Here is a 26,185-nt window from a genome sequence, read left to right on the forward strand (position 1 = left end):
CGGCGATGTAATGAAATAGTTTAATCGTCTAACAAATTTACAGCTGAACAATGAACCTCTTAACACCTCTAACATCTATATTAACAGATATTAAATTAAAATTGGTACCTATAATACACGTTGGAATAGTTTATAATAAAAATGAGCTTAAAACCAAAAAAACACTCTTGAGAATAATTATTTACAAAGTATTTACAATGAACTCAATACTGTGTTTCAAACGAATATCCTGGCTAACAAATTTAAAATCTAATATTGTCAAGGTCTAAACAAGCAGTGGTCCAATATTGCACAAATTGTATATAAAACTTTAAATTTCTTTTTACATGTACATACATTATTTCAACAGCCCTACTTTAATATAGATGCGCTTGGACAAGAATTTCGAACAAAAATCTGTACAATTTATGCTATTGCGGACAACAAAAAATAGAATGTTATAATTCTAACAAAACAATAAAACTAATAAATGTGGAATAATGGAATTTAAACCTTTGATTGTTCAATCATGTCCACATTTATTTTATAATATACATACGGGTAATACTCTGATTGGCCAAAACCCAGGCCGGGAATGTCGACGCTCTGAAAAAAACTCAAATTGAAGCGGTTCTCAGTGCGATATCGCTAAACTTACATCCGTGTTTCCCCCAGACATGGCAGCACTGCTGTCCAAATGTCCATACAACTGGTTAAGAACGTCCCTCAGACGCTTAGCTGTCTTCTTATTAGGGTGTAGAAGAATAGCTTGGAAATTGACAGGTAAACCGTATCTTAAGACAGATTCGACGAACACTCTTAAGGCTTTGACGTGAATCCAGGCACAGAAGCACTCGCTAAAATTGACTTTCAACCATCTTACCAACGGACCCTAAAACAAAGCTGGTAACATTTCAGAAATTATAGTCGTTTTTGTGGACTAACAAACTGCTTCTTCTTGTCGGTAACGAGTTTGGTGATCTCGTTTTTCCCCGCTGCTAATTCTTCCTCATTGTACGTGAAATCACGAACGATAAACTTCCTTTCGCGAGCGTGGAGCTTGAACTCCTCCACTACCTTCTTAAACAAAGAAACAGTGAAAAGACCGTACTCGTGGTCTTGGGTAATGAGTTGAGTGGAACGAGGCACTATCATGTCGGTTATCTTCTCGTAATTCGTCTGCCAATCTTGGAACGACGCCCTAGAATTACAACATTAGAGCATGAGCTTTATGGGCATTCCATGCTAGCTCGGCCACAGATTTCATTTATCACCTCCGAAAAACGGCTGTTACTGTTAAGAGAATTGAAATTTTAGTATCGGGCCGAGTTAACACGGAACCCCAAAGAATCGATTATTATACTTGGGAACTATCACCAGCAGTGTCGTTAAATACTCTGAATCCAAAATGAAATGTTCCTTCTTCACCAGATCGGCCAAATTGCGTGTTAACAAACTCCCGCTGCCGGCGACGAAAATTAAATAAAAAAATTCATTCTCATTTATTTATCTTACGTTTGTTTTTTCTCCAAGCTTTGGAGGTTTCCCTTCAGATTATTGTACGCTGTCGATTTGGTTTTTAAATCGGCATCGATTTGGCCGACTTGTTTGCTGATAATATCAGCAATGTTGCGGAGGGACTGTTTGATGGGATATTTGGCGATGTCCCATTGGAAACGCGTAATGTAACTTGGCAAATCGGCTAAAATAAGACAAGAGAATACACAATAAACGTTTTTAGTCGTTTACAGAACAACAGCTAACGATACGACATAAAAACTTCGTCAGAGAAAACTCTTACATCGCTTCATAAGACAAAATTATGCAAATTAAAAACGTCACAGCAAACAATACACAGCGAAAATATTGAAAGCAGCTTCCATTATTGACTTCATTAAACATGTTTTATATTTGAGTGGTTATCATGTTGTCAAGTAATTTTATAGGTCTATTAGTGTTAGTTGACACGGAAGATAAATGAAATAATCGATACGCAATAACTCAACCAAATTCAAGTTAAATAAAATTACACATGTTCGTGCAGAATTGTGGTACTTTACACACTTAACATAATCATTTTTGTGCTCTTTATTGGATACATTTTATGACATTTGATCATGCAAAATGCTACTTTGTGACTCGTGGATCGCCTATGAATGGAAAGCAATGAATAAGCAACGATTTTCACATCAAAGATTCCGGGCTAAATTTTTTCTTTGTATTATAACCCTGTCATTGTACCATTTTTGTAACATGAAGTTTTATTACTTATGCCCACTAAGAAGCAAAAAGAAGCGATCTCCTACAGTTTCTAAAATCGTATAAATAGCCTTTATACAGTCGCTACTTGACTATTAATAAAATGTTACGTAATCGCATTGTTTAGAGTTTAATTTTTTCTTTGATTAGATCGATTAATGAATAACAATTATTTTCCTTTTTATAGAAACAATGAGAGAAGCAACAAAATAAAAAATCCTCCAAAATTCGAACTGGAAAAAAATTGTAAGAGTTCCTCTATCAGAATGGTGCCAAAAGCTAACATGATAAAACAATACGCCACACTTCTACGAATGGAAGCGTCAAGAAGTGATTTGTGTACAAATCGTGTATCAAACAAGAAGAGCATGAATAACGCACAGCGCGGCATTGCCATTGAAATAACAACAATAACAACAACGAAAATAATATAATATAATGGAAGATAAAACTGGCGTGAGAAGCTGGTGTGCATCAAGCGCGCTGGTCCGGCCACTGACCTGGCCCTAAGGGTAGTAGGAACATGTCGGTTGGGGTTTGGTCAGGAGTGGAGCTCGCACTGTCCGCAGGCGACTGCAAGGGCGTCACGTATACGCCGGAGGAGCTTTCCGAGTCCCTGTCTTCAGACCCACCACCGCCTTCATCCTCGGGCGGTCGCCCACCTGCCCCCACCACCAAACAACCGTCACAAGCACAGCCAAACAAGCACAAAGCCTTATACCCCCTTTTCTTTCTACTACCCGACACTAGCTTTTCTTCTTGATTGGTACAGTAAACTGACGCTCCAACACTCTTCCCTTCACCGAAAGCATACGTTAATTTCATGAAACGCATCCAAGGGTTACAGTAAACCTCGTTTGAAATTGTTTTCTAAACACAAAATTGCCAACTTTTTGTAAAATTGAAAGTGCAAAGAAAATCTAAAAAAAAAAAATCGGATGTGGTGGGATGATGAAGAACTCCGGGTTCAGTTCTAGACCAATCAGATGACAGGGTTCATTACCTATTACCATAAGAATATTACCAATCTATATTACGCTCGTCTGTGCGATTAAATTTCAGTGTGATCGACCTTCCTAGAATATTCTTACAACGACGCCGTTAAGGTGGTGTAATTGCACATCTAGACCGTAATTGAAAAACAACAACCTCATCAACAAACTCGTTAATCGTTGTCCTTTGGCATCAAACGACCCTTCATTCTTGGTATAACACAATCTCACAGAATAGTGTTATATCATTGTCGACAACACTTTATAGAAATAAAATTAAATCTAATTTATTATGTTTCTATTTACTTGTGATATTCTGTGTTTAAAAAGCGGAAAAATAACGAAAATCTTGAAGCCACTATAAACAATCTCAGAAATGATCCTTTTGACCTCTTCTGAATAGTTGACCTCAAACATAAAAAGCATCTGCGCATGAGCTATCATTACTGGAAGAACATGAAGAAAATGGGAGTGATATATACAATAGAGTTCATCTATAACGCCAAGTTAAAGTAGCCTTAACTTATTATCGAATTTCAAAACAAAAAAATTCTTTTTTTAAAGCAATATCCGAATATAATCAAAGTTAAGAACGTACAACACCATAATTCCTTTTCTGAACTGCTACTAATTAATAATTTTGTTTTAATTTCCAAACAACACTATTGAAAACAAATGTCAAGTTCCAGATTTAGACGATCTTCATAGATTATTAACATAGTCACGTAAAATAAAATTATAGTGAATACTCTAACATTTTAGGAACTTTTAGGGACAAATATTTAATTAGATGAGTTAAAAATATGTACCGGGTGAGCCTAAACATGTGACAATTCAAGGTACATATTTTAAAATGACGCAAAGTCAGAAAAATCGACATCATAATTTAAATTACGCGCCACGCCCTAAGATCAATCGATAGTCTTTGTTTATCATCAAAATTACTTCTTAACTAGATGCGCAGCAAAAATATGATTTCAGAAAAGGAGAAAGCACGATTTTTAACCAGGTATTATCTTCTTAATACATGTCAAAGTCAAAAAAGTGTTAAATAAAAGAGAAATCGATAGAATTGTGTATACGTAACAAATAAGAAACTAAATTAGCCACGTTTAACTTTGGTGTAGCCTTGTCAATGAAATCAATGGACCAGTCTACTTTGACTTCACTGACGTACGGTTTCCTTAAAACACTCAAATATAAAAACATTTCGGGTGCTGCAACTGCCATAAATAATAATTTAGCAACGCTTCGCCAAATATTATTTCCTGAAGAAGTAACTATTTTAAGACACTGAAAATTAGACGAATGAACTATTTTCAGCTATTACTAGGTATGAAAAGCATTAGTTAGGAGCTACACAGTTAGGGCTAAACTTATGGTAATTTAAAGAAGGGTCTAAACTAGCAAAAGATCTAGAAAAATGTTTAGCCAACGTCCAAGCAAAGGTTAAAACTTGTTAAAGCGGTGTTTACTGTACCCAAGACTATGGATATGGATTTGTCAGTGTAAAATTGAAAAAATTAAGAGACATGCTCGTGTGTCTGTGGTTATTTTGTTGTTAGTTTAAGCATGCCAATGTATGCATAATACATTATTCTTACTCAAACCAAGTATAAAAAGTATTATGCTGTGCATGGTCCCATAAAGTTCATCAAAATCAATGCACTTAAACCCGATTACAAATCCATGCATTTATGCAGCGTTAAGTGCAGTGACTGTCAAAACCAGTAAGCTATATGTTGTCACGTGTCTGCTCAATTCAACATATAACCTACATGCAAACAGCAGATCATCCAATTGTAAATTATATACAAGTGGACTTGAAGAATCGATAATTTGGTAAAAATTACTGTAACAAAAACATGCGCTTTTGTTAACAAGAAACATTTCACCACCATTCCGATCTCTCTAGGATAAAAACAAGACCTACTGTTATTTGCCATAAGATTTTCATGCAATTTATCGCGCTGGTCCTCCAGAACTTCGCCCAAATAACCGGCAACTTTTCGGGTGACTTGTTCCACAAACGCGTCCAGCTTTCCCAAATCGTCGGAAAGTCCCACTAGCTGATCCAAAGTGCCAACCTATAAACACTCCTTTAATACCAAAATGAGTTTTTAATAAAATTCACCTTCAGATCTGGAATGTGGAACTTGTAATTCACAGACAGGGAATTCTGTTTGCTGGTTAGGTTGTTCATGGTCTCCCATGTCTGCTGGCAGGTCTTGTCGCCGGGGGCGGATATAAGCCAATATTCACTCATTTGTCTGTGTGTTGAGTTCAATTCAGAAGTTTTGGTCAAGTCTTTGCCACTGAAAATAATCACAAGTGCTGTTATTGATGGCGTTCTAATTAAAAAAATGTCCATGAAACCTACGTGACCGACCTTTTCGAGAAGAACCTCATCCCGATTAACTGTTTTCCACACTTTATTTCATCAAAAACAGAAATGTGGTACACACATCACAGTCATGTGACTTTAATTTAACCTAACGTTAATTCCATAACGAGCAAAATGACCGTTTTTAGATATTTTTACAAGAAAGGACAATATGTTCTCTGATCGTTTCGCACAACTAACCCTTACGCTACTGTCGCACTGAAGGGGTGGTGTTTTATAGGTTGGATGAGGCCAGCCTAGTTAAAAAACCCACGAATTCCACCGAGACGAGTGGCTAATTTCGTCAAATGAATGTTAGAAGGTCACAAAATACGAGGGTTGTAATGGTGGTATCAATACTTTGAAATATTCATCAGTGTTGTAAGGGTGTAGCGTCCTTCGGGGTATTGATAATGTGGAAAAATTAATGGAATGAAGTTCTATTTATGGAAGGCGATTAATTCTATTTACTTACATTGTTTACACCTCACGATAAGGGAAAACTACCCTTGCTAAACACAACCACTCCCCAGAAGACAGCTGATCTTTAGTGGGGTTTCACGTGATTTGACATGTTGCCATCTGTCATACAGACAGAGAGGTGGGCAGAAACGAGGAGTGCTACCGTCAATAGATGGCGCTGAACCGAAGATCGTTAATTCGGCTTGATTGAACTTAATTGCGGAAGTTCACATTAAATTGATCGTTAGAATGTTAAATATATTTGAATTTCAATTTTAGGTTTCTATTAAATGCGTATTTAAAAGAGTATTGGTCGGTTATGCAACCCAAAGTGCAGCTAGGGTAACGTCGGAAAAAAAGTACGGTGCACCGGGCCAATATGGTTGACAACAAATTCATTATTTGGACTCAACGGGATGCTTTTCGGTCATTCGGATTGTTAATTTACTTAAAACAATCAAAATGACAAACCTAATATCGCAATAACTGTCGTAACACAATCAGTCACACTGTCAATCTTTAAAAAATTGACAATTTGATTGATCGTCTAGGCCCATTCTTCAAATACAGACTTGCTTTTTTTAACTGTTGATTGCATTCTCAATAATAATAATAAATTGACAATTTTAATTAAATTTTCACTAATAATACTTTTGCCATTCATTGGCCACAACAATTCATTAAGTAGTAAAAAAACGTTACCAAATAGTCCACAAAAAGCGTAATTTGGTGTTGTTTATAGCATTGTCTAATTTGAGGTCACTCATTGTTAAGCCAGGTAATAAAATTTGTGTAAACAATTTCAATAAAAGCACCAGCGCATACTTGGGCAAACTAATTTATTACCTTTACAAAATATTAAGCTTACATTCATTTTAAATAAGTAAAATAATTATGAGTACATTATTTTTTCAAGTTTATTATACAGACACACACTACCACATATTATAATCTGAGTCATCTTGATCAAAAGTAAGAAAGAATCCAAGAAGTGTGGCAAAAATGACAAAATTGCCAGCCAAAGTCAAGTAACAAGCTCCCCATTGTATAACAGCCACTCTAGCTAGAACAATAGGCAATGCAAAAGCACTTACAAGTAATCCCATAGTGACAAAAATTGCGGTTTCTAAGCACGCGTTACTTGAGCCTTGATGTTCTGTGTATCTCCTGGCTAAGAGGGTTGGGATTGGGGCTAGGACGTAAAATAACACAACGAAAAAAGGCCACCATAACCTGCAATGTAAAGGCAATTTCTTTGGAACAAAACGTAAGAATTTAAAGGCTTACTTGTACTGTGGAAGGCCACATGCCAATATAACCATTGTCATACCAATAGAACCAGTAAAGGCCAACGTGACAAGTCTAAAATGGACAAAAATAAAGTGAAAATTGGCGTAACCTAAAGACTTAAATACTTACGCTGTTGGTGGTAGAACAGAAGGTAACATGAAACAAATTGTTTGAATAAGTACATTATCAAACTAGTAAAGATTAGTTAACATATTAACAAAATACTAAAAGGTCTTTATTTGGTCTTAACACTAAATTCAACATTTTTACATTGAATCATGATTATTATTAGGTTTTTGATGAGTAAGAACATTGATTTCTTGCGTTTACGATTCTTACTTACTTTTGATCCCAGCCATTGTATAATTATGTAAAATTAGACGAGAATGTAATTTCAACACAGTTTTTCAATTATCCGACCGTATATTGCCAAAAAACTAGCATTATATTTTGATTTAAAAGTCTTTAAAAGTTCACAAAATCGCTGTCAATAAAACACAAAATGATGTTTTCATAGATTGTCAAACATGTTCAGATTTTGAACAAGAGAGAGCGCTTGTAAAAAACATATTTTCTTTGTTCGGAAAAATATCAGAACTAATATTATTGAACTTTTTGTTGTCAAATAATGTTTAATCACCTTGGGCGAATGATTATGGAGAATTTAAACATTTAATATTGTGTTTTAGGGTTTGACATTTAATTGATATCAGGATGTCATGCGTCACGTGACATTTGTCTTTATCATTGTCTTTGTTATTACCGAATAGTTTATTTTCTACTGATGTTTATGAGATTGTTAATTTAATTGGAATCTAATAAGAATTGTGAGAATAACAAGATTTTCGTTATTTATTAGAAATAAGAGAGTTTTAATATTAAGAAACAATAGGTGGCGCCACTAATGCAGAGATCTTCTTTTTTAATGGCTTCCACCTCTACTGTCTTCTGTCAAATTGTTGAATAAGCAAATAGTGAAAAGCTACGTCATTCACTAACGATCGTTAGGTTGAGCCTGTGGTGGTTTGGATTTTTGTAAAAGTAGCACTCAAGTTCATTGTAATTTTGTTTAGTGTAAGCCTTTGAACCTTTATTGTAAATCTCGAACACAATGGCTGAAGGAAAAAGGTAAGTGCACCTGTCTTAACAGATTCACTCAGCCGGCATCTTCTTTATTTCAACATAAATATTTTGTACTTGTCATCATGGAGGAAATGGCAAAATTTTTCAACATCTTTACGCAACATTCACTCTCATTCGATTCTTGCCAAGTTTTCCATCTATTTCAATTACATTTTGATAATTTTCACAGTCCTGATGATTTGGCCACTGCCATTCTTCGCCGCAAGGATCGCCCCAATAGACTTCTTGTCGAGGAAGCCACGAATGACGACAACTCGGTGGTCGCTCTATCACAGGCGAAAATGGATGAACTTATGTTGTTCCGGGGAGATACAGTCTTGCTGAAGGGAAAAAGACGCAAAGAAACTGTCTGCATAGTTCTAGCTGACGAAAACTGCCCTGATGAAAAGATAAGAATGAACAGAATTGTCAGGAACAATTTGAGAGTTCGTCTTTCTGACGTGGTTTGGATTCAACCCTGTCCTGATGTTAAATACGGAAAAAGAATTCATGTACTTCCAATTGATGACACAGTTGAAGGTCTTGTTGGGTAAGTTTGCAGGTCAAACGTCTAAACCATAATTATGAATTTTTTATTCACAAAAACTGAATTTGTTTTTATATTTGGTTACATTAACACATTCATAGGATTATTTCAGAGTATTAAAAAAAGAGTTTTTCACGTGATTATCTTTTGATCGGATCTACGAGGAGGTGTTATAATTAGTTCCAAGTTGCAATTAAACAAATGTTTGGGTTAGTAAAACAAATGACTTGCTTAATTTAGAAATCACCAATAGCAGTGCGGCAATACAACCACGCCGACCAATAGCAACGCAGGATTTTCGCGGCATTTTCAAAAACTCATGCCTTTCGGTATTCCGCTAAGTCATTTTTTTAACGAATAACTGTAAAATATACATACAATTTAATCGGACCTGCGAAAAGATGCTGCAGTGACATGACTGCAATCTATTGGTAATTCCCCTACCTTCGATCTCGGCACTCACACCACTTTTGGAATGTGTATAGTTTATTTTTTTGTTATCGGTACGAGCTATGATTCAGATGTCTGGCGATATTAAAATATGTCCTGTTTTTTTCTCGGAATGAAAAATTGAATAAATAAGTAATACGATAGATATGAATTTACTATTGGTACACGTGAAAGAAAATTTTTATCCACGTGTCCAAGTTGCTGAAAGACATGTTGCATAATCAAGAGCTCTTGGAGTGGAAAAGTTTCAGAAGTAGGCAACATTTTATACAAATTGTTGACTGTTCGTTGTTGAAGAAAGAAACAAATGAGACAAGAATTATTTCTACACTCACTAGTTTTTAGTCAATTAAAAATAATATGGAGATAAGATTAGAACCTTTTTCATTCATCTCAAGATTAGATCAGACGTTCACAAAGAATGAATGCCATATTTTTTAACTAAAAGTAATTAACAGTAAAGCACAGTGATGACCACCAAATCAAATTGGATAGTCAAATGTTGGAGTTCTTTAAACTGCTACTTCTAGTTAAATTTAATTAATACACGTCATTTAACTGAAAGTTAATTAATCATAGGCGATTAAAACATGTACCTGTAGATGGTGCATGTTGACATTTATAAAATATACACACGTATTAATTGTTCAATGGTTTTAATTTTAACACTGTACAAGAGCTCATTGATTTGTCTAATGTTGAACTAGACGTGTGAGTTTACCTTTAAGGTCTCTTAAATGTCTTGCAGGGATAAGTCTTTACATTTTTCCCACGGTGTTCTTTGAAATGAGTATTTTTTGCTCTCGGGATAGGACAAGTTAAAAAGAACATCTTCTGAGTTTATCAGAAATTTTGAGTTGAGTTTTTTACTATTAATATGCGTTTTAAATTCTGCATAAGATAGCCATTGCTGGAAATGTTTCAACTATGTTTTTCACCTCCAGAAACCTGTTCGAGGTGTACTTAAAACCATACTTCCTCGAGGCTTATCGGCCCATTCATAAAGGGGATGTTTTCATCGTTCGTGGGGGTATGAGGGCCGTCGAATTCAAAGTGGTGGAAACAGAACCTTCCCCTTACTGCATCGTCGCACCTGATACGGTCATCCATTGTGACGGCGATCCAATTAAAAGAGAGGTTTGTCTCAAAGTAATGTAATATAAGACCGTTGACATTTACCTTCTAACAGGAAGAAGAAGAGGCTTTAAATGCCGTGGGATACGACGACATCGGAGGTTGCAGAAAACAACTGGCCCAAATCAAAGAAATGGTGGAGTTGCCATTGAGACATCCATCTCTTTTCAAAGCGATAGGGGTAAAACCACCTCGTGGGATCTTGCTGTACGGTCCTCCAGGTCAGTTTACTTCAATACGTGGAAACTCTGAGATCTTTAACGATTTGTGTAGGTACTGGAAAAACTCTGATCGCTCGTGCCGTGGCCAACGAAACTGGGGCCTTCTTCTTTTTGATCAACGGTCCCGAAATTATGAGTAAGTTGGCCGGTGAATCCGAGAGCAATCTTCGCAAAGCTTTCGAAGAAGCCGATAAAAACTCGCCGGCTATCATCTTCATCGACGAATTGGACGCGATTGCACCTAAGCGTGAAAAGACACACGGTGAAGTTGAACGCCGTATTGTCTCTCAGCTGTTGACTCTGATGGATGGCATGAAGAAGAGCTCGCATGTTATTGTTATGGCTGCTACTAATCGACCAAATTCGATCGATCCTGCTTTGCGTCGCTTCGGTCGTTTTGATAGAGAAATCGACATCGGCATCCCTGATGCCACAGGACGCTTGGAAGTTCTGCGCATTCATACTAAAAACATGAAATTAGCCGATGATGTCGACTTGGAACAAATCGCTGCCGAGACTCACGGTCACGTCGGTGCTGATTTAGCATCGTTGTGTTCGGAAGCAGCTCTACAACAAATCAGAGAGAAAATGGATTTGATCGATTTAGATGACGATCAAGTCGATGCGGAAGTTCTGAATTCATTAGCTGTTAGCATGGAGAATTTCCGTTACGCCATGACAAAGAGCAGTCCAAGTGCCCTCAGGGAAACCGTTGTGGAGGTTCCCAACATCACATGGGACGACATTGGCGGTTTACAAAATGTCAAGAAAGAATTGCAGGAGTTGGTTCAGTATCCTGTGGAACATCCGGATAAGTTCCTCAAGTTCGGTATGCAACCATCGCGTGGTGTCTTGTTCTATGGACCCCCAGGTTGCGGTAAAACTCTTTTGGCGAAGGCAATTGCTAACGAATGTCAGGCTAATTTTATTTCTGTGAAAGGACCCGAACTGCTTACGATGTGGTTCGGTGAATCCGAAGCTAACGTCAGAGATATTTTCGATAAGGTAGGTAACTATAAAAATGGCGAATTTCATTTTTAATTATTCTGTTTTTTTCAGGCTAGATCAGCGGCTCCTTGTGTGTTGTTTTTCGATGAGTTGGATTCCATCGCCAAATCTCGTGGTGGCAATGTCGGCGATGCCGGCGGTGCTGCTGACAGAGTTATTAATCAAATTCTTACAGAAATGGACGGCATGGGCGCGAAAAAGAATGTATTTATCATTGGAGCCACAAACAGACCGGGTTAGTTACACAAATTTCAATTTTATGATATGACTTTACGATTCTGATTTACAGATATCATCGATCCGGCTATTCTGCGTCCCGGGCGTTTAGATCAATTGATTTATATTCCGTTGCCGGACGACAAATCCCGAGAAGCGATTTTCAAAGCGAATCTTCGCAAATCTCCAGTGGCGAAAGACGTCGACCTTTGTTACATAGCTAAAGTCACTCACGGATTCTCAGGTGCTGACTTGACAGAAATCTGTCAACGTGCATGTAAATTAGCTATCCGTCAAAGCATCGAAACTGAAATCAGAAGGGAGCGCGAAAGAGCCTTGAACCCCAACAGTGCTATGGATGTAAGTTAACAAAGAGTCGGTTAGGAAACTACGTAATTTCTTGACATTTTTAGTTGGATGAGGATGATCCAGTTCCAGAGATTACTCGAGCGCATTTCGAAGAAGCGATGCGATTCGCCAGAAGATCTGTGTCAGACAATGACATTAGAAAATACGAAATGTTCGCACAGACGTTACAACAGTCACGCGGGTTCGGTACTAACTTCCGTTTTCCGGCCGGAGCTGGAGGTCCTGCGGCCCCAGGTGGAACAGGTGGTGACCAAGGGAATTTCCAAGATGATCCTGAAGACGATTTATACAGTTAAATGTTCAGGCTCAATGTGCACCGTCTTTTTTATTTGTATTTGTCATAATAATTTGAATTCAAACAATATTATGTGAAATAGTTTTGAATTATAATAAAAAGATTCTGTAATACAAAAGGTTTTTATTTATTTGTACAAAATATTCCAACTGTGGTAACAAATTATGAACTTACTTCTAACCGATTCCCTTAAAAACTATTCAGTTTATTCGTTGATACAAAAATTCTTCAAATTTAAATTACAAGTTTTTCTTAATTTCCTTCAATAGCGCGAACTTGGTTCCACACGACCCTTTCTTGTCGTCTTGGTCCACTGCCCACATCATCACGCCCCCTAACTTCTTCTTCACAGCGTATTTGACCTTCTGTTTAATAGAATTGGGATTATCATATCCAATCCACGTCATTCCTTTGTATTTGTAAGGAACTTTTTGTTCATCGTCCCAAGCCTCTTTCCATCCACTTTTCAGTTTACAAATCTAAAACATTTCGGTACAAAATAACACTCAAATTTTGAACCGAACCTCGTTGTAAGGAAGCTGCCCATTGTCCCCACTGATGGGGGCCCCCATTCCATGGACTTTCGAATTTTTCAATTTATAAGAGTGCCCATAAAAAGCCAACCCCAGAATGAGCTTCCGGGTAGTTGCACCCTTCTCTTTCCAGTTTTTAATCGCCGCATCACAATTGGCATTCTCTTTTTCCCATTTACTGTCCTTCGACGACGCGTAGAGTGGAGCGTTTTCGCCGGTTTTTCCGTCGGAAGCTCCGTGGAAGTCGTAAGTCATCACGTTGATGAAGTCAACTTGACTGTATACGAAAATCAGTAAAACCAACCAAAAGGTAATCTACTACTACTTACTCTGAGATTTTTGAAACATCGTAAGAATCGGCATAAGGAGATGATGCCACAGCAACTGTTAACAAGTAATTACCGCTGTCTTTAAGCTTCTTGCGAAGCGTTTTTAACATCTTAATGAAATTTTGCTGCAGAAGAACACAAATAAATACAAGCAGTTTTTATTGGCATTGTGACTTACTTTATCAGCCGATTTTCCTCCTCTTTGGGCGGGATATTCCCAGTCGATATCAATTCCGTCGAAATTGTACGTGTTTAAGAATTTGAGGGCACTTGAGGCCATTTTAGAAAGCTTGCTTGAGCTTGCAGCGACCGAAGAAAACGTCTTGGATCCTTCTGACCACCCACCCACACTAAACAATAATTTAAGTTTGCTGTTGCTCTTTTTAAGATCTCTCAGTTCTTTGATGATGGCTAGGAAAAAGGTTACTTTTTTTACAAACGAAAAAAATTAAATTTTACTTACTGTCTCCACCGTCGAGCTTTAAGCTACCATCGGAGTTTATTCCTAAGAAAGCATAATTGATGTGTGTGCAAATTTTGATATCGATGTCTTTGGGTGAGAACGTGGATGAAGACCAGCTTTGGTAGTAACAAATAACTTTGTCTATAATTTTCGAAATTTAATTACAATTACAATCAATTATAATCATTTTTTCATACCGGTTGCTGCTAAAGTGTAGTGAACATTGCTCAAGCTCACAAGAACACTTGCCACTAGTAATTTCAACATTGCACCAGTTAAGTTGATGCTCAATTAGAAATGAGTTCTTTCTGCCGACTGCGGCTATTTATCGCAATTTTTATCGTCATCATGAGCCAATTCTCGCAATAATGGGTAAACACCACCAGATACCGTCACACGGGATAACGATGATTACTGTAATTATAATAACGATGCTAAAAATACTACTAAAAATAAGACAAAAAGGCTGTCTACTATGAAGGATCAGAATATTATGCCAAATTACAGTGAAAATAAGCAGAAATGTATGCAGAACGCACGTCCAATTGTATATAAATTTATACTTATATTTTTCATTAAAAAGTTTAAATAATGAAATATAACAAAACAGAAGAGAAGAATTAAAGTTTTGTTCTCCGAAGAAGTCGTCTTTGTTACGGCGATCTTCATCTACTTTGTCTAACAGTTATTTATAACGGAAATAACATTTACGCATGATATATCGCTACTATTATAAATAAACGTCATTTGAATTAAATAAATTGGACTAACGTGCTAAAATTAGTTCGGACTTTCCAGGCATTTCTTTTTATTATTGTTTTAAAATATAATTCGTGTTTCTGATCAAGGTTTTGTAGTTATTCCCCATAATGATTTTCCGCTAAAATGAGTCTTCTGTCTTCCGTTCTGAGTAAATCTCGTGCTAAAATGGGAAATGGTACAGAGAAAAACCCAAACCCATAGAATTTCACAGGAGTGCGATTTTGTTAGTAGTTTTAATTGCCCCTGTACATGCATGTGTCCACATATTTTTATTGGGGTATTAGCAAGGAAAAGTAGGTAACTAAATAATGAAAAAATAATAATCTTGCGTCAATATAAAAATTAATGTCTAATAATCCTTATACAAGTATTATGATGCATAGGTGAATGCTATTTGTGTTTTTAAAGAGGTTGCGGAAATTCAGGTAATATTAACAATGTTGAACCAGATATTTGTGACTATTTATAAATATATTATTTAATTTCAACTTATGTTTACTAAAAATTGTGTTTTATAATAAATTTAGGATTTACAAAAACGAATTTAATTGAAAACATGCACATATTGTTTGGCGGATATTGTTTTATTGAAGTTATTATGAATTCAAAATTTAGTATCAGTTGAAAATATTGTGTCTGCGAAATGATGTTGATACGCTAAAATATTTATATTTTAAGTACAAGGCAGCTGATATTAAATCGATAAATTTAATAAGGAAGGCCATAATTTTATGTAATTTGTATTTTGTATCAAAATTGTTATGTACAATTTTAAGCAAACCAAAATCCAATTTGAAGTTTTTTTTTATTCAAATATTTGAAGTGAAAATATTTCATAAAAAAATATGGTATACATATATGCAACCAGTTTAACTACATTTTCATGCAATTTTGGTCCTTACGGAGAAAAATCTCAGTGAAACGACTAAATTGCATCGTGGAAAGCATGAAATTTGTTCATTTTACTCAAACTTTTACCTCGCGAGACGAAATAGATATATCTAGGATTCGGACTTTGGAAAAATTGTGTCCGGCCTAGGGAAATATGCAAAACGAAGGTTGGCCAGAGGTTGGCAACATTGATATCGAGACTAAAAATTCGGTTGGTAGTTCATCTTCAGAAAAAGTAAATGTTTGGTTCTCTTTGTTCCGAAATTCCTCTGCAGACTGTTTTCATTTCATCCTGCATCCAAGTTTGTATTTTGTTCTTGTGACAATGCCAATTATTCGGGATTCAACAAGTTCCAACAGTGATATTACCGCCGGTACTGTTAAATTCTTGCAAGTTATTACATATTTTTCAAATGTCCTTTTAGGTGATTTTAAAAAAGAACATCAAAAAGTGGCCAAGTTACCATCTCAAGGCTATCCCAGTGCTCCACCTGACCCCGTAATAACTAGACAACCCTCAACTGAAGTTCTTGTTCCACCACCTTCACAAGGTGAGATTATTGTAAATTTTCTAGACAATTATCATCCAAGATCCAAGCTACTACGTTATATTCTATAAGTCACCAAGCGTGATAATTTATTTATAATTTTTAGCTTCTTATTTCTTAGAAATTTCTATTTCCTCTGAAAATTGTTGATTTTGTAGTTACCAAAATTATAGCAGTTCCCAGTTTTTGTGTTCGTGTACAAATTTTGTTTTATTAGGTTTTTGGGCCCCAAGTTCTTTAAATGATTCGACATTTGTCGGATCTTCTTATTTCTTCTTTTCAAACCGCTCCTGTATTTGACCTCTATTTAAGTTATATTTATTCCACCTTTTGTTTTGTAGCAAAAGTAATATTTATTTATTTTTTTATGAGGATGGACAAACATTCTCTTACCCTCTTCTAATGGTGATTTTCCTGCAGCACTTGATTACCTAAGTGGGCTTGACCAAGTGCGGATTCGTCAGTTTGAGGAAGAAGGTAATTTTCAAAAAACATTTTTGTTTCTCAAGATTAATTTTTACACCACTTGAAATAACATCCATCCAAGTATTGTAAAACAAAATTAAATTGTTTTTAAGATTGTACAAAGTTGCAAATAAAGAGGCAGTACCAAATAAAGAACAACATGGGCGACATCCTCTTTTACGCTGTTGAAGATTCCGACTACTCCTGTCGTGTCTGTTGCGGCCCGCTTCACTCTTTTACCACTACAATTGTAGATACTTTCGGTAATGGAATCATCAAAGTGCATCGCCCTATCGCTTGCAAATATTGTTGCTTTTTCTTCTACCCACAGGTACTTATTTATTCCCACTGTTTTAAAATCACACACAAAATTTTAGAAAATCGAAATTTTTATGCTTCCGAGAACTTTGATTGGAGTCATCGAAGAGGAGGACTGTTGTTCAGCAAATTTTGCTGTGAAGAACCAGAATGGTGAGACAATTTTGATAATAGCAGGACCCTGTTGTAGAAGTTGGTTTGGTGCTGTTAACTTTCAAATTATGGCATCGCATTCTGCTGTACCCATTGGAAAAATTACTAGGGAATGGTCAAATTGCTTTCGGGAATACACAAGTGACGCGAACAATTTTCGGGTCACGTTTCCGAGAGATTTGGATGTTAAAACAAAAGTTATGTTGATGAGCGTTTGCTTCTTACTTGTACGTATTGATATTTTGTAATTAACATGATTGAAATGTGGATTTTGCAGGACTACATGTTTTTTGAGTATAAACCAATACGCGTTTGCTTGAACCGCAGATCTATTTGTTTGTTTTTAACTCTGATTTTTTTCGGTATTTTGTTTGGAGTTTTTTGCCTTTTCGTTTAAGTTCGATATCTTTAATTTTTATTCAAAGTTTTAACAGTAGTTAGTAAGAGATGTTAGCTAGGACTGTTACGTTTTTTTTGTTTTGTAATACATTTTATACTGTTTATTCAGTTTCTTTCTTTCTTAATAAAGACTTTATTTTGTGTTTCTTTTCTATTGGTGCAATTTTATTTAACTTCTAATAGAAGAACAATTACAAATTATCTTTGATAGCACGCATTAATCCATGCTTGGTGCCACACACACCATCTCTATCGTCTTCATTGACCGCCCACATCATCACACCTGCCAAATTGCGGCTCTTTGCGTATTGTACCTTAAGACCAATAGAACGAGGATTGTCATATCCAATCCATTCCTCTTCAGAGTACTTATACGGATTTTTTTGCTCATCGTCCCATTCTTCAGTCCAACCATCAGATAACGAACAAATCTACAAAGAAATATTAAAAAAAATAAATAAATGACATGTTTTTGTCTACACGAAGATATGAGCCTCCTTCTGCTTCTCCTAAAATCGGTGCTCCAACCCCATGATTTTCAGGATCAGCAAGTGCGTAACCATGTCCATAGAATCCTAGTCCCAGCACTACTTTGTTCGGAGCTGCTCCTCGGTTTAACCAGTTATTTATGGCAGCATCGCAATTGGCATGGTCTCTTTCCCAGTCGTCGTCAGTGGAAGAGGCGTACAAAGGAGAGTGTTGTCCTGTTTTACCATCAGAAGCCGAATGCATATCGTAAGTCATTACATTGATGTAATCGACGATACTGAAAATTATGATCGATTTAACAGTAAAATCTCTCGTTGAAGTACCTTGAAATGGCAGCGACGTTGTATGCGCCACAGTCAGGATCATTACAAACAGCTGTAGAAAGAACATAATCACCGTTTTCGTCGAGTTTGTTACGCAGAACTTGGAGCATATCTATGAAATTGTCCTAAAATCGTACGATGAGACGTGATGCGTCAGTAACAAGTCTTACTCTGTCAGCTTCTGTTCCTCCTCGTTCTCCGGGATATTCCCAATCTATATCAATACCATCAAAGTTATAAGTCTGCAAGTACCACAATGCGCTTTCAGCCATCGTATCTAACTTGTCGCTGTCTGCAGCAACATTGGAAAAGCCGGTGGGGTCTTCACCCCAACCACCAACACTGAAAATTAGTTTCAGTTCGGGATTTTTCTTTTTCAGTTCAGCTAGTTTTCCAAATTGATCTAAGACAAATCATATTAAAACATTTCCAGTAAATTTGATAGTGGGTACCGTCACTGCCATCAAGCCTGAGAGTTCCGTCTTCGTTGATTCCTAAGAAAGAATAGTTGATGTGGGTACAGACATCAGTGTCGATTTCGTCTATTGGAAATGCTTCTTCGACCCACGATTCGTAGTAACATAGAACTACATCTATAACCAGTATGTTAGATTTTATTTCTATTTTTTTTGTTCATTTACCTGTGGCGCCAGATGAGGGTTTTATAGAAAGAGAAATTAGCAAGAAGAAGGAAATACCAAAGAGTTTGAGGTGCATTTTGGTGTGTACTGTTTACAGACGAAACTAACACTACCGAGAGTACATGTACCTACCTCTTCTTTTATCTTTGAACTTTCATGTTATCGGCAATGAGATCAGAGTATTTAAAATACTTATTTGAGACACCCGAAGTACGTCAGTTTAAAATTGAGTGACCACTTCAGTACATCTTCAAAAACAATAAATACTTGGATCCTATAAATACAATAAGTAAGTTGTTTGTTTGGTGTTTGTCAATATTTATTAAAAATTAGTGGTAATAGGGCTAATAGGTATAATTTTTTAACCGCTTTGTTTGTTTAATATTTCTTGAAACAAACGTCATAAAAAATTCAACTAACAACATTAGTTTACTAACAGTTAAATAGTTATGAGCTCCTGAATTCAGATCAGCAGTCTAAAAAAATTTACACGTCAAGATTTTAAGATATGGCAATAAGACTGTAACATTTAGTTCTTCAAATTTTTCTTTATATCTACTTGTATGTCATTGTTCAGATTTAAAAATTTGAATACTAAAATTGGTAACTAGTAATCACCATGATAATCTTTTACCAAGATTTAATTTTTATTTAAAAAAGCTTAGGGGATTGTTCTCGAACGGTAAACAAACTCAAAATAATCCTAAGCTCTTTCTTTGTTTTTGTGTGTTTCGGCCTGATGATGGTACTTTATCTGTTCCGAAACAAGCATTACCATCTTTGAGAAAGTTTGGTGTGAGAATGACAGTCAACATGACAAATGATTAAGATTTTTACCTCGTAAGATAAAACTTTCATGAAAATATGTCAATGTGATATATTGTAAATACAAAGATCGGATCTATCTAGGAATAATTTTATGAATTAATTAACCAAGGAATGAAAAGTTTCGATCGATTTTTTTGTTTGCTTCAGTTTTTTTTATTATAAAAACCTCTTTGTAACGACAATGCAAGCCATTATTGATTGTATAGTATCTTAATCCGATTTCAATCCCATTCTCCATTTGATTACGAAGAAAGAGCAGATTTTAAATATAATTTTCTAAAACTCGTCTTTTGTGCTCTAGAAGTTGGGGACGATAAATGAACATGTCAAACGGTAAAAAATATTTATTTTGTAATTACAAGTTATCTTTAATAGCGCGCATTAATCCATGCTTGGTGCCACAGACACCATCTTTATCGTCTTCATTGACCGCCCACATCATTACACCTGCTAAATTGCGACTTTTTGCATATTGTACCTTAAGTCCAATAGAACGAGGATTGTCATAGCCAATCCAAACTTCTTTAGAGTATTTATACGGATTTTTTTGCTCATCGTCCCACTCTTCAGTCCAACCATCATTTAACGAACAAACCTACAAAGAAATATGAAGAAATGAAAATAAAACTTATGTCTGCATACACGAAGATAGGAGCCTGCTTCTGCTTCTCCTAAAATCGGTGCTCCAACGCTATGATTTTCAGGGTCAGCCAGTGTGTAACCATGTCCATAGAATCCTAGACCAAGCACCATTTTGTTGGGAGCTGCTCCTCTATTTAACCAGTTATTGACAGAAGCATCGCAATTGGCATGATCTCTTTCCCAGTCGTCGTCAGCTGAAGATGCGTATAAAGGAGAGTGTTGCCCTGTCTTACCATCGGAAGGCGAATGCATGTCGTATGTCATTACGTTGATGTAATCGACAATACTGAAAATTACGGTGGATTTTATAGAAAAGAAAATTGTTGTCGTACCTCGAAATGGCAGGGACGTTGTAAGCGCCACAATCAGGGTCATTACAAACAGCTGCAGATAAGACATAATCACCGTTTTCGTCCAGTTTGCTGCGAAGAACTTTGAGCATATTAATGAAGTTTTCCTAAAATCGTACCATGAGACGCAATGTCGTCGTAGACAAGCCTTACTCTGTCAACTTCAGTTCCTCCTCGTTCTCCGGGATATTCCCAGTCGATATCAATACCATCAAACTCATAAGTTTGCAAGTACCACAATGCGCTCTCAGCCATCGTATCTAACTTGGCGCTGTCTGCAGAAACATTGGAAAAGCCAGTGGGGTCTTCACCCCAACCGCCAACACTGAAAATCAGTTTTAATTCGGGATTTTTCTTTTTTAAATCAACAAATCTTCCAAATTGATCTGAAACAAATCATATTAAAGCATTTTTAGTAAGTTTGTTGATGCGTACCGGCATTGCCGTCAAGCCTAAGAGTTCCATTTTCGTTGATTCCTAAGAAAGCATAGTTGATGTGGGTACAGACATCGATGTCAATTTCGTCTATGGGAAATAATTCTTCGAGCCCTGATTCATAATAACAAAGGACTGCGTCTATGAAAGCACACTATTAAATTTTATTTAAACATTTTTTTAGTATATTTACCTGTGGCAGCAGATGAAGGTTTTATAAAAAATGAAAATAGAAAGAAGAAGGAAATACCAATGAGTTTAAGGTCCATTTTGGTGTATACTGTACGAAATTAACACTGCCTAGCTTATACCTGTACATATCTACCTCTGCTTTTATCTTTGAAGTTTCTTGTTATCATCAATGGGATCAAAGTTTTTAGAAAACTTATTTCTGACACCCGAAGTATTTGTTCAAAATTGAGTGGTCACTTCAGTACATCTTTAAAAACAATAAATACTTGGATGCTATAATACAATTAGTTGTTTGTCAGTATTTATTAAAAATGACAAACATTAGTTTAATTTCAAATTTTTGATTTGTTTTTGCAAACAAAGGGTGCTATTAAATTCAATTCTGCAATTCAAAAAACAATAGCACATCAATATTTAGCCCTTCAACATTTACTTTTTGAAAATTATTGCGAAATTTGTACTTTTTTTAATTGCACTTTTGCTATATCTTATTTGTTACATTAAAAAATTGTAGATGCAAAAAGTCGTCACTATACGATGAAAAATCAACCAAGATTTGGTAACAATCAAATAACTTAGCACCGTTATCAGTATTAGTGATTGGTCAAAATCGGACAAAATCGTTTTAGGGGATTGAAATTTATCTAATTAACAGCAAGTTTGGACATTAATGACATTTGGACAATGAACAGTTACGAACGAGTTGGTTGTTTGAGTGTTTTTGCTTAGATAAAGACAATGTGAGCCAATTATTTTTTTCCAATTTCAGTGACGTTCTTTATTTTGTTGTGAAGAAAGTTTTTTTTAAATAAAAAATCCTAAACATTTTTTTTTTTTTGGTTTAGAAGTTGGCAATTGGGCAACATGTCAAAAGTAGTAATCTTGCCAAGTTTTGTTTCTGTAGCAATAAAAGAACCAGAATTACAATAATTATTTAAATCTTTTTATTTTTATCGCAACTCATGAAATTTTGATGATCTGTCAATTTTTATCTTAAATTTAGATATGGTAATGTTAAATGCTTGTAAGTGTTGTGATCGCGCGATTGCATTTATAACTAAAGAGTGGGTTTTATTTAAAATTTTTATTATGTAGTTGAGTTTTACACTAAAGTTGTGACTAAATAGTCACAATTTTATTTATTGAGTCTAAGATTTATTTAGTTATTTGTGTATTTTGAATAGAATTTACATTATTTTAAGTGTTCAGTTGTTAAATTTTTATTAACAGACTTTAGCAATTAATTTTTGTTTAGAAAAGTTTTAGTAAAAAATTATTGTGTTTATTTTTCTGTTAGTAGTGTTTTATTTAAGTGTTATCAGTTACAAATTATCCTTAATAGCACGCATGAATCCATGTTTGGTACCATAGGAACCGTCTCTATCGTTGTCGTTGATCGCCCACATCATCACGCCTGCCAAATTGCGGCTTTTTGCGTATTGTACCTTGAGACCAATTGAACGAGGATTGTCATACCCAATCCATTCCTCGTTGGAGTATTTATAGGGATTTTGTTGCTCATCATCTCACTTTTCAGTCCAACCATCGGTTAATGTACAAATCTACAAAGAAATGTCGACAAAATAATATAAAAATCATGTTTATTTACACGAGGGTAATGCGCCTTCTTGTCCCGGTTCTGTAATCGGTGCTCCAACGCCATGATCTTTTGGATCAGCTAGTTTGTAACCACGTCTATAGAATCCTAATCCTAGCAGTACTTTATTAGGGACTGCTCCTCTGTTTAACCAATTATTTATGGCAGCATCGCAATTGGCATGATTTCTATGCCAGTCATCGTCTGTTGAAGATGCGTACAAAGGAGAGTGTTGTCCTGTTTGGCATTCAGAAGCCGAATGCATAGCGTAAGACATTACATTGATGTAGTCGACAATACTGAAAATTATGATCAATTTAACACCAAAATTTCTTAAAAAAGTACCTCGAAATTGCAGGGACGTTGTAAGTGCCACAGTCAGGGTCTGAACAAACCGCTACCGACAAAACATAATCACCGTTTTCGTCTAGTTTGCTTCGAAGAACTTTGAGCATATCTATGAAATTCTCCCAAAATCGTACGATGAGACATAATGTGTCAGTAACCAGTCTTACTTGGTCAGCCTCAGTTCCGCCTCGAACTCCAGGATATTCCCAGTCTATGTCAATGCCATCAAAGTTATAAGTTTGCAAATACCACAATGTGCTGTCAGCCATTGTAGCTTTTTTGCCGCTGTTCTCAGCAACATGTTCTCATGTTCTCATGTTTTTCGACACCGGTGCCGCCTTCAGCCCAACCTCCAACGCTGAAAAGTAGCTTTAATTCAGGATTTTGGTTTTTTAGCTCAACGAATTTTCCAAATTGATCTGAAATAAATCATATTAAAGCAATTCCAGTAAGTTTGATGATGCGCACCGGCACTGCTATCCAGTCTGAGAGTTCCGTCTTCGTTGATTCCCAAGAAAGAATAAGTGACATGGGTGCATATGTCAGTGTCTATTTCGTTTATTGGAAAGGATCCTTCGACCAACGATTCGTAGTAACACAGGACTGTGTCTATAAAAACAGTTTGTTAAATTTTCTGCCGATTTGTTTATAATTACCTGTGGCAGCAGATGAGGGTTTTATGAACAGAGATATTACAAAGAAAAGGGCACAGCAAATGAGTTTGAGATGCATTATGGTCTTTTGGTGTGTTCTGTTTACAAATGAAACTTACACTGCCTAGCGTATACCTATTTCAATTTTTATCTTTGAACATTCGTATTATCACCAATGACAACAGAATAGGTATTTAGAAACTTTTATTTGGACACCCGAAGTTCATCAGTTACAAATTGAGTGACCACTTCACTACATCTTCAAACACAATAAATACTTGGATGCTATAAATAAATACAATAAGTTGTTTGTCAGTACTTTATTAAAAATTGGAGTAATATTAATGATTGCTAGAGTAGTTAGAGGTTAATTAATTAGCAAGTCATTTTTAGGTGGAATTTTTTATTTTGTTTACATTTTCGAAATGTACCGATTATTGTCGACATCGTCACAAGTTGTCTTTAATTGCTTGTAAAAGAGGATTTTTTGATCCACAGACTCCATTTTTGTCATCGTTGTCAATAGCCCACATCATAACTCCACCCAAGTTTCTATCCTTGGCGTATTGGACCTAAATTTACAGTTACTTTAAATCGACCTATCTTGAATTCAACAAACCTTAAGACCAATCGACTGAGGATTATCATAACCGATCCATTGATCCCCTGAGTATTTGTATGGAACTTGTTGCTCATCATCCCATTCTTCCGTCCATCCACTAAGTTTACAAATCTAGAAAGATACAAGATGGTTGATTGACTTTACCACAAATTAGATTTCTACTTCACTATATCCCATGTAACCACTCTCCATTCCATCTCCAGTGCATGGAGCTCCAACCCCATGTTGTGAAGGATCAGCTAACTGGAAGGTGTGTCCATAAAACCCAAGACCTAGAACTAGTTTTTGGGGATCGGCACCATGATTTAACCAATTATTGATAGAAGCGTCGCAGTTTGAGTTTTCTCTTTCCCAGTCACTATCCGTCGATGAGGCATAAAGAGGGGAGTTCTGACCAGTTTTACCGTCGTAAGATCCGTGGAAGTCGTACGTCATGACATTAATAGCATCAACAACTCTGCAAACACGTGTAAGAGGTATAGGGTAAAGTGTGAATAGTTTCTACTTGGAAATAGCCTGGACGTTGTAGCTTCCTTCTTCAGGAATTGAAGATACTGCAATGGTAATAAGACCGCCACCGTTGTCATTGAGTACGTTTCTAATAACCCAAAGCATATCAATGAAGTTTTCTTTATCGTCTGGAGATCCTCCACGTTGTCCTGGATATTCCCAGTCGATATCAACCCCATCGAAGTTATACGTTTGCATGTAGTACAATACGCTGTGTGCCATACTGTTTTTGGCATTAGCATTAGCAGCCACGTGAGAGAAAGTTGTGGAGCCTTCGGACCATCCTCCAACACTTACAAGCAGTTTAAGGTCGGGATTTTGGGTTTTTAAGGCACTCAGTCTCTTCAGGATGTCTAAATTCAAGAAATTAGAACAAGATAAATGACAAAAGTCTTATTTTACCATCACTTCCATCAAGACGAAAAGTTCCTTCTTCAGTAATTCCCAAGAACGCGTAGTTAATATGTGTACAAATACTTACATCGATGTCTTCAGGAGCGAATGAACCTTCAGTCCAACTTTCGTAGTAACAGGCTACTGTGTCTATTTATACAACATTACTGGATAAGTTAAGAAAAAAATATTTTATCTTACTTGTAGCAGCAGCAATGTAGTGGGCTGAAAGCCATAGAGGCACAAGAAGAACAACTAGTTTAAGCATCTTCAACGAAGTCCTGATTAATATTGTGCGTTATAATGCAGGTTGTTATCTTCAAATTGAAAAAAAAATCAGTACTTGTGCATAAGAGGTATTTACATCGGTCTATGAAAAAGACAAAGTTGCTTATCATGTTTTGATAAGCACGAAAGGTGGCATTAAATGTTGGATGTCTGATGACGTGGGTGACGGTAATCTCCACTAAATTTTGAAGGTATTGACCGGTCTAAATAAAGGTAAACATACATTATTTTTAGCGAATGTTGGAATTGTTTACAAAAAGAAATTTCCATATGTGCTATTCTTTTG

The 26,185-nt window shown here is 36.0% G+C and overlaps 8 protein-coding genes across 10 annotated transcripts; 1 reads left to right on the plus strand and 7 right to left on the minus strand.

The window, feature by feature from the left end:
* Positions 1-4: 4 nt before the first annotated feature.
* Positions 5-6,214, minus strand: Vha44 (V-type proton ATPase subunit Vha44). Of its 2 annotated transcripts, none has more exons than XM_088031524.1 (8): positions 6,089-6,214; positions 5,365-5,545; positions 5,164-5,317; positions 1,495-1,681; positions 1,343-1,441; positions 925-1,180; positions 638-871; positions 5-585 (listed from the first exon to the last, which is right to left on the minus strand). In XM_088031524.1, the coding sequence occupies exons 2-8, from the start codon at positions 5,494-5,496 to the stop codon at positions 487-489; spliced, it is 1,161 nt and encodes a 386-aa protein (XP_087887650.1). In that variant the 5' UTR covers positions 5,497-5,545; positions 6,089-6,214; the 3' UTR covers positions 5-486. The 2 variants fall into 2 exon arrangements, with proteins under 2 accessions (XP_087887650.1, XP_087887658.1); XM_088031532.1 differs by lacking the exon at positions 6,089-6,214 and adding an exon at positions 2,739-2,900.
* A 683-nt stretch (positions 6,215-6,897) lies between these two features.
* On the minus strand, positions 6,898-7,948 carry LOC148181193 (leptin receptor gene-related protein). The gene is made up of 3 exons (XM_088049800.1): positions 7,495-7,948; positions 7,363-7,437; positions 6,898-7,308 (listed from the first exon to the last, which is right to left on the minus strand). The coding sequence occupies exons 1-3, from the start codon at positions 7,521-7,523 to the stop codon at positions 7,011-7,013; spliced, it is 402 nt and encodes a 133-aa protein (XP_087905926.1). The 5' UTR covers positions 7,524-7,948; the 3' UTR covers positions 6,898-7,010.
* A 340-nt stretch (positions 7,949-8,288) lies between these two features.
* LOC148181194 (transitional endoplasmic reticulum ATPase TER94) lies at positions 8,289-12,845 on the plus strand. Its single transcript, XM_088049790.1, has 8 exons — positions 8,289-8,493; positions 8,678-9,037; positions 10,429-10,621; positions 10,674-10,839; positions 10,892-11,844; positions 11,899-12,082; positions 12,137-12,423; positions 12,477-12,845. Exons 1-8 carry the CDS (start codon positions 8,477-8,479, stop codon positions 12,726-12,728), a joined length of 2,412 nt encoding a protein of 803 aa, XP_087905916.1. The 5' UTR covers positions 8,289-8,476; the 3' UTR covers positions 12,729-12,845.
* LOC148181195 (acidic mammalian chitinase-like) lies at positions 12,842-14,369 on the minus strand. The gene is made up of 6 exons (XM_088049797.1): positions 14,250-14,369; positions 14,053-14,193; positions 13,768-14,000; positions 13,590-13,714; positions 13,252-13,537; positions 12,842-13,206 (listed from the first exon to the last, which is right to left on the minus strand). The coding sequence occupies exons 1-6, from the start codon at positions 14,317-14,319 to the stop codon at positions 12,967-12,969; spliced, it is 1,095 nt and encodes a 364-aa protein (XP_087905923.1). The 5' UTR covers positions 14,320-14,369; the 3' UTR covers positions 12,842-12,966.
* A 3,410-nt stretch (positions 14,370-17,779) lies between these two features.
* Positions 17,780-19,152, minus strand: LOC148181196 (acidic mammalian chitinase-like). The gene is made up of 6 exons (XM_088049795.1): positions 19,042-19,152; positions 18,853-18,993; positions 18,571-18,803; positions 18,401-18,525; positions 18,069-18,354; positions 17,780-18,019 (listed from the first exon to the last, which is right to left on the minus strand). Exons 1-6 carry the CDS (start codon positions 19,115-19,117, stop codon positions 17,780-17,782), a joined length of 1,101 nt encoding a protein of 366 aa, XP_087905921.1. The 5' UTR covers positions 19,118-19,152.
* A 1,046-nt stretch (positions 19,153-20,198) lies between these two features.
* Positions 20,199-21,615, minus strand: LOC148181197 (chitinase-like protein 3). Its single transcript, XM_088049794.1, has 6 exons — positions 21,490-21,615; positions 21,297-21,437; positions 21,015-21,247; positions 20,844-20,968; positions 20,512-20,797; positions 20,199-20,464 (listed from the first exon to the last, which is right to left on the minus strand). Exons 1-6 carry the CDS (start codon positions 21,563-21,565, stop codon positions 20,225-20,227), a joined length of 1,101 nt encoding a protein of 366 aa, XP_087905920.1. The 5' UTR covers positions 21,566-21,615; the 3' UTR covers positions 20,199-20,224.
* A 1,201-nt stretch (positions 21,616-22,816) lies between these two features.
* On the minus strand, positions 22,817-24,184 carry LOC148181198 (chitotriosidase-1-like). 2 transcript variants are annotated; one of them, XM_088049798.1, is made up of 5 exons: positions 24,090-24,184; positions 23,902-24,042; positions 23,431-23,852; positions 23,098-23,384; positions 22,817-23,050 (listed from the first exon to the last, which is right to left on the minus strand). In XM_088049798.1, the coding sequence occupies exons 3-5, from the start codon at positions 23,700-23,702 to the stop codon at positions 23,022-23,024; spliced, it is 588 nt and encodes a 195-aa protein (XP_087905924.1). In that variant the 5' UTR covers positions 23,703-23,852; positions 23,902-24,042; positions 24,090-24,184; the 3' UTR covers positions 22,817-23,021. The 2 variants fall into 2 exon arrangements, with proteins under 2 accessions (XP_087905924.1, XP_087905925.1); XM_088049799.1 differs by having other exon boundaries at positions 23,902-24,184.
* Positions 24,185-24,391: 207 nt separating this feature from the next.
* Positions 24,392-25,957, minus strand: LOC148181199 (acidic mammalian chitinase-like). The gene is made up of 6 exons (XM_088049796.1): positions 25,813-25,957; positions 25,621-25,761; positions 25,214-25,571; positions 24,871-25,165; positions 24,706-24,819; positions 24,392-24,658 (listed from the first exon to the last, which is right to left on the minus strand). The coding sequence occupies exons 1-6, from the start codon at positions 25,877-25,879 to the stop codon at positions 24,536-24,538; spliced, it is 1,098 nt and encodes a 365-aa protein (XP_087905922.1). The 5' UTR covers positions 25,880-25,957; the 3' UTR covers positions 24,392-24,535.
* Positions 25,958-26,185: the final 228 nt, after the last annotated feature.

This window comes from Gnatocerus cornutus, chromosome 1 (genome assembly GCF_029298725.1).
Source record: "Gnatocerus cornutus isolate USDA-ARS CGAHR chromosome 1, icGnaCorn1.1, whole genome shotgun sequence".
NCBI classification, from domain to species: Eukaryota; Metazoa; Arthropoda; class Insecta; order Coleoptera; family Tenebrionidae; genus Gnatocerus; species Gnatocerus cornutus.